This window comes from Camellia sinensis, chromosome 14 (genome assembly GCF_055761805.1).
Source record: "Camellia sinensis isolate YWXY chromosome 14, ASM5576180v1, whole genome shotgun sequence".
NCBI classification, from domain to species: domain Eukaryota; kingdom Viridiplantae; phylum Streptophyta; class Magnoliopsida; order Ericales; family Theaceae; genus Camellia; species Camellia sinensis.
Window position 1 is genome coordinate 65,446,458 of NC_138974.1, and position 16,003 is coordinate 65,462,460.

The window sequence follows — 16,003 nt, forward strand, 5'->3', positions numbered from 1 at the left end:
TACACCCAACACATCCCAGTATTTGTGATAGAAAACTCCCGAATAGCCATCAGGCCCGGGGCCTTTAGGGAACCAAGTTGGAAGGCAGCAGTTTTGATTTCCGAGTCGGTGACTGGTTTGGTTAACCTCCGGTTCATATCTTTGGTGACAAGATGCCCCACTACTGAAAGAGAATGAGCCAAATCCCTGGCCTGATCACTCTTGAAGAGGATAGAGAAATAGCTAAACAAATGAGAATCAATATCCGCACCCGAGTTTAACCACATACCATTACCATCTAACAACTGAACCAGCTGATTTCACTGTCTTCGTTGGGTAAGTGAGGCATGGAAAAAAGAGGAGTTATGATTACCACACTGTAGCCAACGAATTCTTGACCTCTGATGCAAGTACATTTCTTCTCGGAGGAGGATGACATCTAATTCCGTCTGAACTTCTCTTTAGGCCTGATCATTTTCCACCAAAGACTGTTGAGCTTGGAGATGTGCTAAATGGCCCTTTAGAGTATGAATTTTCAACTTGTTATTCCCAAACTCTCTCATACTCCACTCTTTCAAGCCCCGACGACAACTAGAAAGCTTTTGGCTCAGACGAAACGTAGACGATCCTATCTGAGGACACTTGTAAAAGGCTTTTCATGCAAATCATGTACATAAAAGAATCAAATTGATCAAACAATCATATTAACGTACGTGTACTCCACAATAGTTCCTACATTATAATGGGGTTGAGAGACATCAATTTAACACGAATTAAATTAACACAAGTTGAGACGCTCAGCCAATTTTGACATAAATATTCAATTAGATTAGGTCACATACAAGAATTAAAGATGAACACACCTTTTCTTTTGACATAATCAATATCCATACCATTTGATAGTATGTGAAGATTTATTTTATGTTTTTTATTTTATTTTATATATATAGGAATCGTTTTAATGAGAATTTTTTTTTATATGAAACATCATATGTAGGTGCGACTATGATACACCCCTTGAAAGGGGGAGAAGATTATTTATGTTGCATATAGGTAAATTACAAACACACCCTCTGAAGTTTATTTAAATTACAAATTGCCCCCTATAGTTTTAGAAATTACATTATGCCCTTAAAGGTTTCTAATTTCATAGCAAATATGTTCTTTTATTAATGAATCATCAAATTAATTAACAGTTTTTAATAATGTTAAAATTTTATTTCAATTAATAATTCAGATAATTTTATTATTGTATAGGTGAACAGTTAGAAATTTCACTTTTTCAATTAATTCTGTTAAATAAAAAATTCTGACAGGGAGATATTTGTAATTTTTCATACCACAGGGGGTAATTCGTATTTTAAACAAATCTCAGAGGTGTATTTGTAATTTACCCTTTACATATATATTTTTTTCAAAACAACTAGAATGGAACATTTATACATGGGTGTGTCGGTATTTTTCCCTAATAATACAAGAAAAATATATGAAATAAATCAAATAAAAATGATAATTTATTATTATTATTATTAAAGAATTAAATACAGAATAAACTATACAACTAAAAATACATAAATAAACTAGATTACATCATGGAACATATTACAAGATGGATTTCCATGAACATATAAACTAATATGCAAAAAATAGTTTAAATGTAAAAGTTTGAAAAACAAAAGATAAGAGATGCAAACCGAAGCCTGTGTGATACCACAATGTCCTTAAAACAGATTCACCGTCTCCCGATGGATGCTAGAGGTATGCCACGCTTGTCTCCCAAGACACAACGGTTGAAAGCAACTAATGCAGAAACACCTTCTAAATAGCTTCGGCGAACTTGACAATGGTTACATTCTCTCTAACAAGAACCAAAGAAGAGGCTAACAAAAGAAGATAGGAAAAATTTTCTTTGGTGGAAAAAAACATCTCCAACTTTTTATCTCAAAATACCATCTCCATTTTCCATAAAAAATCTCTTCAAAATTCTTCTTCCAAGTTTAAAGGGAAAGGCCTCTATTTATACAAGTAGGGGAATTCCTAACCATGAAGGCTATACATCAATAGGGTCATCAAATACCATTAACCAGGGCCATAAACTCTAGCCATTAGGGTTAGAGTTACAAAGGTTGAAAACTTATGGCCACTAATATGGTCATCGACTCCATCATCAAAAAATGAGAGTTACAAAGGTCTAAACCTCCCATGTGCTTAATATATACAAATAAATATGTATATAATGATATTTGAATAAACCAACTAGATGGGTCACAAAATGAATACTAACGTTGGGTCACAACCCAATCCAAACTCAATTCTCAAACACATACACAAGCTATGCTCAACACAACATAGCTTAGCTCAAGGTTAAGATTAAGTCCAAGTCTAAATTCAAGACCAAACCCAACACAAGCACAAGCACAAGTCTAGGCCCAGTCCAAACTAAGACTAAGTTTAAATCTAAACCCAACTTTATTGATATCCACTTTATTAGACAATTTTCATTCACAACTCAATAGTTTCGGTTCATTATTTTTATATTGTAATCTTTTCACTTAAGAGAATATAAAACCACTCAGACCCATTTCAATCAGCGGTTGGGTCCCACTTTAATTTCGAATTAAAGTTATTAAAAACCATTATTTTCCAACATGGTGCAACTACGATATACACCCCTTTTAAGAAAAAGATTATTTATTATATATATACATTTATTTATTTCCCAAAACAATTAGAATAAAGCGTTGATGAGAAGACTTTGAGCAACTCCATGCTAGTTTTAAAATGACAATGCCAAAACAAAAATTTACATTATGAGAAAATCAAAATTTAGCAATATTATTAGTGCAAATATTATTTCTTCTATTTATTCTATAGAAGTCAAATGTAAATGTCATGAGAGATAAAGAGAAGGAAAGAAAGAAAAAAAAAAACTCTAACTAAATTTTGATATCTTCTCGAAAAGTTGGCAAAACTATAATTTGATATAAAAAATAACATTGATATAAAAAATAACACAATTAAAAATGAATTTGAAAATTAAAATATTTTCAAAACACTCCTATGTATGGTCTAATTTTTGTGAATTTCTTAGATTTTTTACTAATTGAAATTTGTTGGTTCGAGAGAGTTAATGACATGTGTGGTAACCGAAAAGAGGTTATACTCGAAACGGCAAACAGAGTAACCAAGCCCGTCTAAGATAGGTTGAATAAAATCAAAGTGTGACAACTCTCACCTCTGATTAGTGTTAAATTGTGATTAAGCATGATAAGTAATTGATTAAGACAAAATCCTAAAGTGATTGCATGAGTGTGTTGCTTTAATTGCATTTCTATCTGTTTGTCATTGAATGATCTGTTCATGTTTTGATTTCGAATTGCAAATTGAAAGCCTTATCAGCGACCAATTCAAAAATTGGTTAGTGTTATATGCTAATTAGGATTTATGGGATTTTATGGTAGATTTGATTAAATCCAATTTGGAATGATTAAATTATAATAAATAAAGTTAAGTTATATTAGCTTTAGTTTATTACCTTTTTGCCATTGAGTGGGCCACCTTTACAAACCTTGTTTGGAGCTTAATTCACACCATTCTTCAGCCATCTTCTAGATAAAAAACAAGAGAGAGAGAGAGAGAGAGAGAGAGAGAGAGAGAGAGAGAGAGTTGGAAGAAAAATAGAGTTCATCAAGAATTTTGCTTGAAATTAGAGGAATTGAAGGAGATTTGCAAAATTAGGTTTCTACACTTGGAATTCAAGACTTAAGATAGGAAATTCATTCTCTTGATTATGAATTGAAGTTGTTACATGCATTGTTCATGAAGGTTTCATTGAAATTATGTTCAATTGGTGATTAGAGTCAAGAATTAGCTCAAAGTGTTGATTTGAGAGTGAATTCATGCATGCATGTCCATTTTGAGGTTGTTTTCATGAGAATCCTACATGCACGTTCATATTTTAGTTGTGGTTCAAGAATTCACCATGTTTTAGAGTTCAATCTTACATTTGATCATGTTTTGGAGCATTAGAGTTCATGAGAACTCATGCATGTTATGTTCTTGCATTGTTCTTCAAGTCTCATTCAAAATTGTGTTCAATTGTCACACCTTTGAGCTTGATTTTATAAAATGATCTTTGAAACATGTTGTATTATGAGTTTCTAAGTGTTTTCCAGAAAATTAGGCCAGAAAAATCGAATTTGAAGCTTTTGAGGTTGAGTTTTATGCTTGATGATCAATATGGAAATTCCAGATTTTTGATTCACGCTCGAGCGGAGGACTTCAAGGTCGAGCGTACACTCTGAGTACATGCACTTCCGCTCGAGCATTGAGGGTCACGCTCGAGCGTGAAATGCATATGCCCAGAAGTTCATGTGCTTTGCAGCCCGCTCGAGCGAGGTAATCTGTGCTCGAGCGAGGGTCTAAGTCACACGCTCGATCGTGGGTCGAGCGCCCATCGAGTGTGAAAAACGTGCAACCAGTACTTTTTCATGCGTTTGCAGTCTGCTCAAGCGAGAGAAGTCACGCTCAACCTCTTTGTCTGCATGTCCACTCGAGCGGGGAAAGCCACGCTCGAGCGAGACCCATATTTTCAGCAAATTCTGAAAAGTGTTTTAAAGTACATTTTTGCATCCTCATTCTATCCTAGGCATTCCTAGGCCATGTTTAAGGCATCTTAATGAGGATAAAGTTATAGAACCACACCAAGCCATATCGGGGCTAAGTTGTTAAACCCAAGTGTGTAATTTAGTGTGTTTTCGTTCTGCAACTGTGTAGGGTTAGCACTCGAGGACGCTGACTAGCCTGTCTATAGCCCAGTAATCTGTGAGTAACAATATTGTAAAGATACGTTCAATTATAATTATTTCTGAATAATTAACAATACTGCTTTCTTGAAATGATATTGTTTACTGAATGAATGTTTGTCCTATTTGTAAACTGTACTCGTGGCATCCATAGCAACTTATTGTTACTGTTACTGCTACTATTATAGAGATCTCCGTCAGTTCTAATGTTTAGAACTACTACTGTTTACTGTTTTGATGGCCATCAACTGACTGTTCGGTCTATTAAGACCTGCTGTACTGCTTTGCTATTGGACGTACCATGTATGACCGTTATGGTTTCTAAATGACTGATATGGCATGAAATATGAGCCACTGATTGAATAACTGATTTACTGATGCAAATGACTGTTTTAATTAATGAAAGGACATTCATTCTTAACCCCTTTACGCATTTGTTATTCACTGGGTTTTAACTCACTGTTTATATATGTATGTAGGTGGACAGGCACCGGACCAAACATAGGAGCGTCAAGTTAAGCTCTTGTTTTGTCAAGCCAACCATCATGCCTCACTTCGAGGTTCCGAGTCTGTCCAAGCCAAGGCTGTTTTGGGGTGTCTCAGATTCACCCTTTTGTCTCTATTCTGTAATAAATGCTTGAGGCTTGTGACTGTATAGTTATAGTGAAGGGATTGGATCCCTAACCTATATGTTACACGTATCTAATATGTATATATATGTTTATGGTTATGTTGTGGATTAGTCTATAAAAGTCTTTTTTCACTCAGACTTTCACAGCTCATTGGACATCTTTTATTTACTGTTTGGTTTCCGCCAGCCCCTTACTCTGTATTATTGTTATTATTGTTAAGCAGGCCTCTGCACGGATTATTGGCCGGTTACGATGCTAAGCCCTTAGGGGCGGGTTTGGGTCGTGACACAAAGCCTTTTGGACTAAGCCATTGTCGAATAGACGTGAAAAAGTGAGGGAGTGCCGAATAATGGGTACTTGTGTTGAAGAACGGAGTCGAGTGTGTCGAGTGTGTCGAGTGAATCGGCATGACCCCATTAGGTAGGACCAGACTGTCTCTTTCAAGGAAGTGTAGTAGGGGGGATGGACTCTGACAAAATGATAATGAAGTTAAGCTGCATGGAGTAAATATCGAGGAGAGTGACTCTATAAAATGAGGAAGGGGACTGAAGAAACAAGTATGTGCTAAAAACCTTAAATCTCAATAAATCAAAAAAATACCAATCTTTCTACAGAGATTAACTTGCTTGTCAGAGTACTAATTTCGCCACCATTGCCCAGAATTTCATTTCCATTTCAGATGACAGCTAAGAAGATCCTATAAAGACTTGTTTGGATCGAAGAAAGTTTGTGGTAGATTTTAAAGAAGAATATTATAAAGTCATCACCAATTGATAAATATTTTTTCTTCTTTGTTTAGTTGATAAAATAGGATTTGAACATGATATCCACTCCACAGCAATTCCTACATTATAATTGGGATGATAAATCAATTTAATAGGAATTAAATGAACACAAATTGAGGCACTAAACTAATTTTTAACATAAATATTCAATTAGATTAGATCACACGCAAGAATTAAATATGAGCACACCTTTTATTTTGAAAAAGTCAACCTAGATCATTTGATTTTGAAAACTTGATTAAAAGTTAATTTTTTAACTTTTAACATATTTTGAGTGACATTATCTTTTTTTTTTATACGTTTTTCTAAAAAAAGTTTAAAAATATTAAAAAGTCAATTTTTAACACACTTCACAAATTAAGCTTATGAAGATTTATTTTCAAGTTTTTATTTTATTTTATTTTATTTTATTTTATACATGTAAGAACCATTTTAATGAGAGAAAGATTCTCATATGGTGCATTCATATTATTTTTGTACTTTACCCAAAACAATTAGAAAAATAGTTGATGAGATGACGCAGAGCATTTCTATTGGTATTAAAATTAAATATTATAATTCAACAATGTTATTCTAATAGTTTAAATATTATTTATTCTATTCACTTAACAAAAGTCAAATATAAATGTGATTTGGGAGTCTATCACGAGAGATGGGAAAAAAAGACTCTTCCTAAATTATGATATTTTGTCATAAAATTTGGCATTCATTTTGGTACTAGGATGTCACCCATATTACATATGGGATAAAATAATATATTATTTATAAAAAATATAATAATTATTTTTATATTTTGTCTCTCGTATATAAAATTTTATATATAAATTTAAAAATTTTGTTCGAAATGTCCTTTTACTATAATATATAATATAGATAGATTAAAGAGGTAATTACCTAAAAGTTTTATTTATAAATGTTATGGTAGCTCATGTCTTATGTAAAATTTTTTAAACCAATAAGTCCTATTTAGAATTGAGAATATTATCAATTTTTTTCAATTTTTAAAAGTGAGAACATGATCAATTTTGCATAGTAATGTTCCAAATAATTGTTTCATTAACTGATAAAAAAAAATAGAGTATGATATTAAACTTTTTTGTCTTTTTACTTATTAGTTTGATTCAATTATCTAATAAAATAATAAATTTGATTCAACTATCCAATAAAATCGAGAACACTATCAATTTTTTTAATTTTTTTTTTCAGTTTTGCTCATCAATATTCCATCATCATGCTTTTTTATAGACACAAAATTTTCAGTTTTGCACCAAAAAAATAATTCATTTTTTTCCAAAAAAAAAAATATTTGGTTTAGGTTTTAAGAATTTACTTTTCAGAAAATTATTTTTCATTCTCCGTATTTTTTTTTTTGTTTTCACTGAATTTTTTTCATGTTTTAAGCATTTTTTTTTAAAATTTTGTGGACACACCTAACATAAATACACTCTAAAAGTATAATGTTTGTGAAAATTATTTTTAAAAAATTCACTAAATGCTAAAAATACAAAAATTTTGTATATTTTTCGTATTTTGTGTATTTATTAATTTTTTAAAATAATTTTTGACAAAGATTTTATTATTTAGATACATCTAAGTAAGGTGCATCTAAAAAAGTAAAAAAAATTAATTAAAATTTTAAAAATATTCACTAAAAATAAAAAAAATACAAAAAACAAAAACTCAATTTTTAGAAAATTGAAATCAAACACACTGATTAATTTTTTTTTTTTTTTTACTTTTTTCAATTTGAAAATTGATGTTTTAAAGTTTTGAAAATCAAAATAAATGTCAAATTATCATGTTACCTTTATAGATAATCATAAATAATGAACAAACTTTATTTGAAGAGTAATTTCGACGATTAAAAATTTATTGGGATTTAAAGATTTAAAAAATCTTAGTTAAGACTTAGGCCTCGTTTGGCAAGTAACTATTTTAGCCTAAAAGTTAAAAAGTTACTATACAATATAAATTCATAAATTAAAACCTGTGTGTAAATGCCGCTAGATTAAAATTGTTATCTTGACAATTAATAATTAAAATTATGTTTTATTATAGAAAAATGATATAATTCTAATACTTCACTATTTTAAAATAAAAATATATAAATTTTAAAAACCTGTCACATTAGTCTTTGAAAGAGAAATAATTAAAAAAATTTCAAAAACATAATAAACAGTTTATATAAAATTTATTTAAATATATAATTATGGTTAGACTTAATTTTTTAAATAAACACTATACTTTATAAATTTTAAAGGGTCCAGCTTGTTTTAAGTTGAGATCAAAACTAGACCCGTCCAGTTCGGCTTATGGGTTTATTTTTTGGACCCGTTTTGATAATCCGAACCGCTCAATGTGTAGAACTCGTTGAGTACTACATGCCTGTAAAAAATCACGTTGATCGGATATCAATAACTATGTGATCAAATCAATTTTGTATAAAAAAATAGACGGTGAAATAATTAACGGTTGATAAAAAACTGTTTTGTTCACATAGTTATCGATATCTGATCAACGTGATTTTTTACAAGCATATAGTACTTGACGAGTTCTACACATTAAACGGTTCAAATTATTAAAACGAGACACGTAATAAACATCCATAAACCCAACAACACGATTCAATTCGATTTTAAACTGGGCAAAGCTACTGCCTATTTTAAAATATACACGGTTGATTTTATCAGTGGAGACTGGACGGATCCAGTCTTGAATCACCAACTGGCGATAAGCAGAAGCTTTAATTAAAGTTGTCTCACGTGACACCTTGGGTGGGTTGTTGTGAATGCATCACACGCTCTGAGACAACGCGCGTGGGTATGGTTTAAGCTTGTTTTTGACAACAGAAAACCAGAAAAAAGATGATAATACATTCACACAAAAAAAACAGAAAAACAGAAAGAAAGAGGAAAAAAGAAAAGAAAAAAAAGAAGCAGAAACGAGGGAATGATGCGCTGGAGAGAGATTCACATTTCACAGAGGAAGCTTTTTCTAGAGCTGAAAACGTGAAATCGTGAACAAGAAGACAGATAGACAGATAGATAGATAGATAGAGAGAAACACATAGATAGATACAGAGAGGAGAGAGAGAAGAAACCTTGGATCCAAAAAGGCTCTCTTCTTTTCTCTCTCTCTCACCTCCTCTCTCTCTATCTCTATCTGAATAAACAATTCCTTTGTTTGCTTTCAATGTCTTTTTCTTTTTTCTTTCTCTCCAGTCTCAAATGAAACCTTCTAAACCCTCATAGTTAGAGAGAGAGAGAGAGAGAGAAAAGAGACACACTTTCACCTTCTCTCTCTAGAAAATTTCCATCTCCAGGCGATGGGAGCTCGCTGCTCCAAATTTGGTCTCTGCTGGTGGCCCTCCAATCTCAAATCCAACATCCCTCATTCTTCCGATCTCGGTAACACTTTCTCTCTCTAATATCTTCAGATCTTCTCTGCAATCTCATCGCAATGTTGATTTTGTTTTTGATTATGATCAGAGCACGAGAGTGAGCAGGTCTCATCGCCTAGTTTCAGAGAATACAGATTGGATCAGCTTAGGTCTGCGACCTCAGGATTCTCGGCGGACAATATTGTGTCGGAACACGGCGAGAAAGCTCCTAATATTGTGTACAAAGGAAGGCTCGAAGATGGCACTTGGATCGCTGTTAAGCGGTTCAATAAGTCCGCCTGGCCCGATTCTCGCCAATTCCTGGTCTTTTAATCCTGCTTTGATTCCAATTCTATATGGTTAATTAGCTCATTTTGATTGTGATTTTAAATGTGTGTGCTTTGATGCTGATAATGGTGTAATTTGGATTTTTTAAGGATGAAGCGAGATCGGTGGGGGAGCTGAGGAGTGAGCGGTTGGCGAATTTGATCGGTTGTTGTTGCGAAGGGAATGAGAGATTGCTTGTTGCCGAGTTCATGCCTCACGAAACTCTCTCAAAGCATCTTTTCCATTGTAAGTTGCTTTTTTTATTTCTGAACAAATTGCAATGCAAAACAATGTGTTTGATGCCAAGCTTTATTAAACAATACCAGCATTCTATTGAGGTCATGTTATCTGCAAGGGGCTACGTATTCTGCATTTGCTCTGTTTGGTTGCTAAGAAGTAGTAGGAAAAAAAGAAAGAAAGAAAATTGACTATTGGATTCTTTTTTTTGGAAGCTTAGAAAGAGAAGGATGTGCTCAACTGAGCTGAATATAACTGTTTCACTTTGTTGAGTTGGGTTTCTCATTCTTTAGAAATTAAAAGAGCAAAAATGTAAGGATAAATTTTCACTTCTTTTCCTCCTTTTCCAAGCAGCCAAATGGAGGGTAAATTATTTTTTGACCCATGGGTTTAGTTTTGGAGCTTATTATAGCACACAGAAACAAAAGAAAAGATTTTTCTTAAGTATTAATTGTGTTGGTTGAATTGGCTTAGGGGAGACCAATCACATGAAATGGGCAATGAGGTTACGAGTGGCTTTCTACTTATCACAAGCACTGGATTTCTGCAGCAGTAAAGGCCGGGCACTGTATCATGACCTCAATGCTTATAGAATTTTGTTCGATCAGGTATTTTTGCCTATTGTTGTCTTGTTCAAATCGTCAGCTAGCTTTTGTAGTGTAGTCCTTATGGTGAAAAAGTGTTTGACAGGATGGTAATCCCAGGCTTTCATGCTTTGGTCTAATGAAGAATAGCAGAGACGGCAAGAGCTATAGCACAAACTTGGCTTTCACTCCTCCAGAATACTTGAGGACAGGTATATCAACTGCTTATCTAGTATCTAATCTTTGTCCTTTTTGGTCCTCTTCACATATGAAGATCATTAGATCCATTATGTTTAAGATCTATCATCGCAAGTTGCACAAATATGAAAATCGTGTATGTTCCAAACTTGAAAACCATTGTGGTTGATCAGTGATGATGGTGTTGAATGGTGATAATTAACATGGTGGAATTGGAACGTGATGGCATGGTATTTGTGCTTCTATTGTGATGATGGTAAATAGCTTTGAGCAATTAATGCTGTCCTTGTTGGGTTGTATCTTAAAACTAAGATGGAATAAATATTTTCTTTACACTAGGAACTTGATATTTGTTTCCTATTTTATTTGACTTGTATTTTTTCACATGTCTATTTCAGCCATACGTTTGATTTTGCTAATGTAAGAGACTGTGGTGAGATACACCAATAAAAAATGACGTGTATCTCACTTAAATTAATACAGTGCTTCAACTATGTTCTCCTGCATCTTACTATGAATCGATGGAACAAGAAAGGAAAATGTTGAATGGCCCCAAAGTATTTGTTTTTGTATGTTAATATTCTCAGTCCACTTTGACAAAAAGCAACCAGTTTCCATCATGAGTTTCCATTCCAGAATTTAGATTTGTTGGCTGCACAGGTGTATTTGTTGTAGCCTAGCTATATATGTAAATGTTTCAATTTTTCTATTCTAAATTTTCTGTATGCAAGAAGCTTATACTTGTATTGAAATTAGTTGATAGATAGAACTACATTGACATATTTTTCTTTTGCTAAATTTTGATCATGTAATTGTTTGAATTTTTCAGGTAGAGTGACGTCAGAGAGTGTAGTGTACAGTTTTGGCACCCTGTTGCTTGATCTTCTCAGTGGAAAACATATTCCACCAAGCCATGTAAATTGTCCTTTTCTCATAAATTAATTTTCAGTACAGATTTGCACAGATACTTATCTTGATATTCTGTGGCAGTTCTTGCACTGCGACATTAACTTAGGCTGGAATCATAATTCTGCATGATCATGTACTGCCCTTAACTTCCACATTCCCATTTTGCGACGTCAAAAAAAAAAAAACTACTTGTGCCTTTTTGCAGTAGCAGAAATTGTGTTAACAGCGACAGCCCTTACCCCATTGACACTTACAGAAGTTTGCTAAATTACTCTTTTAAGTGATCTCGTTGACAAGTTGCTTCTTGTCTGAGTTTAAGTTGAAATTACTGGTACGCTGACTTTAGTGGAGATTCTGCATTATGCTTTCAGTCACTGTTGTCTTTGGAAGCTGAATTTCTGGCAATATTAGGCTGCTGTGGTGGAATTTATACAGACCCAAAATTGAATTAAGATTATGAAAGGCCCAACAGATAAAACATTAATTGGCTGGTCTCACAGGCCATAATTTGACAGAATTTATGATCGTTCAATAATTTTAGTGAAAGGCTAGGCAGCTGTGCCACATGTAACCCAATAGCCTAGGTGGTGGTTTATATATGGCTTGTTAAAAGCTATCTATTTCCTATCCTACGATTTTCGTGCTCATTCTTCCTAGTTGACTCTGGAACTCTTAATCTGTTGTCTCATCCGCCTAGTTGCTGGATTACTTCCATAAGGCTGAGCAGCAGGTGCATATCAGGGCTGTCAACCTTGAGTCATGGACTTCCATTTAATATAGAGAGGAGAGAATAAATCGAAAAAATGGAGCTAGCTAAAAACAATAGCTTAATAGAAATTTGATAATGTCAAGGTAGAATATGAGGAATTTTCTTTTATTTTCAGAATAACCAACAGTTAATTCGTAAAACATGCAAATATGTTCCAATATCATAATGATTTTGTGGTATTAGTGCTTAATTATTTTACTCTTTTTCACAATTAATCCTTCAAAATGATTGTAGCCAGCTAATTTATCCAAAAAAAAAAATGATTGTAGCCAGCTAAAATAGTGTATTTACTCCCATTGTTTGCTGCTTGTACCTATGTTAATGCTTCAAATATGTATACATGGGTACATGGCACCATATACAGCTATGAGATTTGCTTTCCTCAGAAAATGCAAAACCTGTGGAAACATTGATCTATAATCTCGTAGGAGATTAAATGCACAAAAGAATAATTCAGCTTTTGAGATACCAAAAAAAATTAATTGAAAGAATGTCTAATATGTTATATGGTTGATGTATCCAATTTTGGGGATCATCAGGATTTGGCTGAGGTCCATATATAGTGAATTTTAATTCATTTGAACTTCACTCTCACTATCCCTATCAAACTCCCAAAGGAAGTTTCAGGTTCCACCAATGGTCGGAATCTATTTAATTTCAGCTTCTATGGTAAATCTAATTTTCTTATAATTTTTATCTGTCTTGTAGGCACTTGACCTGATACGTGGCAAGAATTTCCTGATGCTGATGGACTCTTGTTTGGAGGGTCATTTCTCTAATGATGATGGAACCGAATTGGTGCGGCTAGCTTCACGTTGTTTACAGTATGAACCTCGTGAGAGGCCAAATGCTAAGTCTCTTGTGATTGCCCTTGCTTCTCTTCAGAAAGAAACTGAGGTGTGCCCCATAACTGCAAGCAAACTTCCAACTATTTAATAACATATGTTGAATTTGCTACATTATACTACTGACCATTAGTCAGTAGCTGACTTACTGTTGGGATGCTGATTGGCATTAATACAAGTGAATAGTGTACGTAGAAATTTATGATGTCACTGATTCAGTAGCATTTGGCAGGTACCGTCCCATGTTTTGATGGATATTCCTCATGAAAGTGCATCCACTACACCAACATCAGTATTAACGCCTCTAGGTGAAGCATGCTCAAGAGTGGATCTAACAGCCATACATGAAATATTGGAGAATGCTGGATACAAGGATGATGAGGGAGTTGCAAATGAGGTTAGTAAATGTAAATAATGTATCTGATGTTCTAGTTCATAGAGAACCAAAAGAAGGACGAACAGATGTATGCGCACACACAAAAGCATAGACAAATAGACCTCTATCATTTGTTGTAATTTTTTAAAATTATGCTAAAAAACTAACTTTTGGTGTATAGTATACCAACTATGGTGTTTTTATATTAATTTTTTGTTGGAAGTTTCGACGAGGGGAAGAACTGAGCTTTGTCACAGCATCAGTCTTTGTATCTGAAGTGGGGAGTTGATACCCCAATAATTTGCAAAAGAATACACTTATTCTGTTTTTAAACTAGTGAATTTTGACCATGCCAAATTGTGAAGCAAGACCGTTAGCGGTAGTTAGTAGAGATCGCTGTTTTCCACATTCTTACAACCCATTTTTCAGAAGTGTTTTTTTCTTCTTCTTAATATTGTTATTTTAGTAAAAATAGGCTTCATGAAGTCTAGGAGGGAGGTGATTTTCATTTCTTCCATCTCTCTCTGTCTATCATCTGCTCCTGCTCTGGCTTCATCTCTGCTGTTATCTTGTCAAAGAAGGCTAAGAGATTGAAGCAATTTAGGTTTTTATGGACTTGCAAAGAGAGAATGTTAGATTTATTAGTATCCTCATCATCATATTCTATGATGGATATGATCCACACATCATCACAGTCTTATGTAGATACAGGTTCGAACTGTCCAGTATTCTCTTGTGCCTGTATTTGGATTATGCTTCAGTGGACTTAGGTCCAAGCATGATTTCTTTCGCACGCCCAAAATCTGTCCCGTCGAATGATGGGCCTGTTTGGCTATTTAGTTTTCTAACCTAATAAGCAAAGAAACACTCAAAAAAAACTTTAATTCTACTTTTTCTTGATCTTTTTATGGTCTGCATCACAAATATATTGTGATACGACAATAGTCCAAGTATTGACTGTTGATTACTAGCCTCAATGTCAGCAGTTTTCAATGATCTTGAACTCATTTTCTACTTTGGCACTCTTGCTTCATTGCAATTTTTGTTGAATTTTGTTTGCCTTTGCAGCTTTCTTTCCAAATGTGGGCGGGTCAAATACAGGAAACCTTTAATTCCAAGAAACGTGGGGATTCTGCTTTCCGAGCTAAAGACTTCACTACTGCCATTGAATCTTACACACAAGTAAGTCATTTATCTGTAACCACAGCATATAATTACCATAAAACTTTTTCGTCAAACAAGTGAAGCCAGGGTACACATCACTACACCACAATTTTGAATTTTGTGGAAGCAGAAGTTAAAAAAGAATGTCCCTCCATTGACTTAAAAAATGGAAATACATACTAAACTATATCATCTGGGAAGGTGGGACTCGACATTCAAGCCATGTTCTTCTCACAAAAGGCGTACGAACACACTCAATAGTTGAAAATTTGCATGCTAATGGAGGAATGAGAAAGCCTTTTACCTCTCTGCCTTTTTGAACTTTTAATTCTGCAAGAAGTTTCATAAAATCAGTCATAACACTCATTAGCATGAAACTAGTGTTCCCTCTTGGATTTGTCTTTCTAGCAAGATGTATTAAATTATCCCTGTTTGTCTTCCGTAGTTCATTGATGGGGGAACAATGGTATCACCAACAGTGTTTGCAAGACGCTGCTTATGTTATTTGATGAACAATATGACACAAGAAGCTCTTGGAGATGCGATGCAAGCCCAGGTAATATCTCCCGATTGGCCAACTGCATTCTATCTTCAAGCTGCTGCTCTCTTTAATCTGGGGATGGACAACGATGCACGGGAAACACTCAAAGACGGCGCGTTATTGGACGCCAAAAGGAACAGAAATTGAATGTGTATAGGGGCTTTTTTTTTCTTTCTTTCTTTTTTTTTTTTTTTTTTTTTTTTTTTTTTTTTTTTTTTTTTTGGCTTAAGGAATACTCCTTGTATCTATCACTTTCCTTTTTCTCTTTGCCATTTTGAGTGACGGCAGCACCAGAGGATTCATTGTAGCATCCATGTATTATTGGTGGTCTGAAGGATTTCATTTGTGTTCCCAAATTTGAGATTGTGAGGAGAAAGTTTTCTTGGTTTATTCATTGTGCTAAGTTTGCATGGCAATTATAGGAATGGCAATTATGTTTGGTACTTCCTACTTTTGTACTTGATCGATTATGT

The 16,003-nt window shown here is 33.7% G+C and overlaps 1 protein-coding gene across 1 annotated transcript; it reads left to right on the forward strand.

Moving 5' to 3' along the window:
- Positions 1–9,067: 9,067 nt before the first annotated feature.
- LOC114274390 (serine/threonine-protein kinase BSK5) lies at positions 9,068–15,973 on the forward strand. The gene is made up of 10 exons (XM_082906116.1): positions 9,068–9,608; positions 9,690–9,904; positions 10,018–10,153; positions 10,619–10,752; positions 10,835–10,940; positions 11,756–11,841; positions 13,313–13,501; positions 13,682–13,846; positions 14,894–15,007; positions 15,435–15,973. Exons 1-10 carry the CDS (start codon positions 9,527–9,529, stop codon positions 15,675–15,677), a joined length of 1,470 nt encoding a protein of 489 aa, XP_082762242.1. The 5' UTR covers positions 9,068–9,526; the 3' UTR covers positions 15,678–15,973.
- Positions 15,974–16,003: the final 30 nt, after the last annotated feature.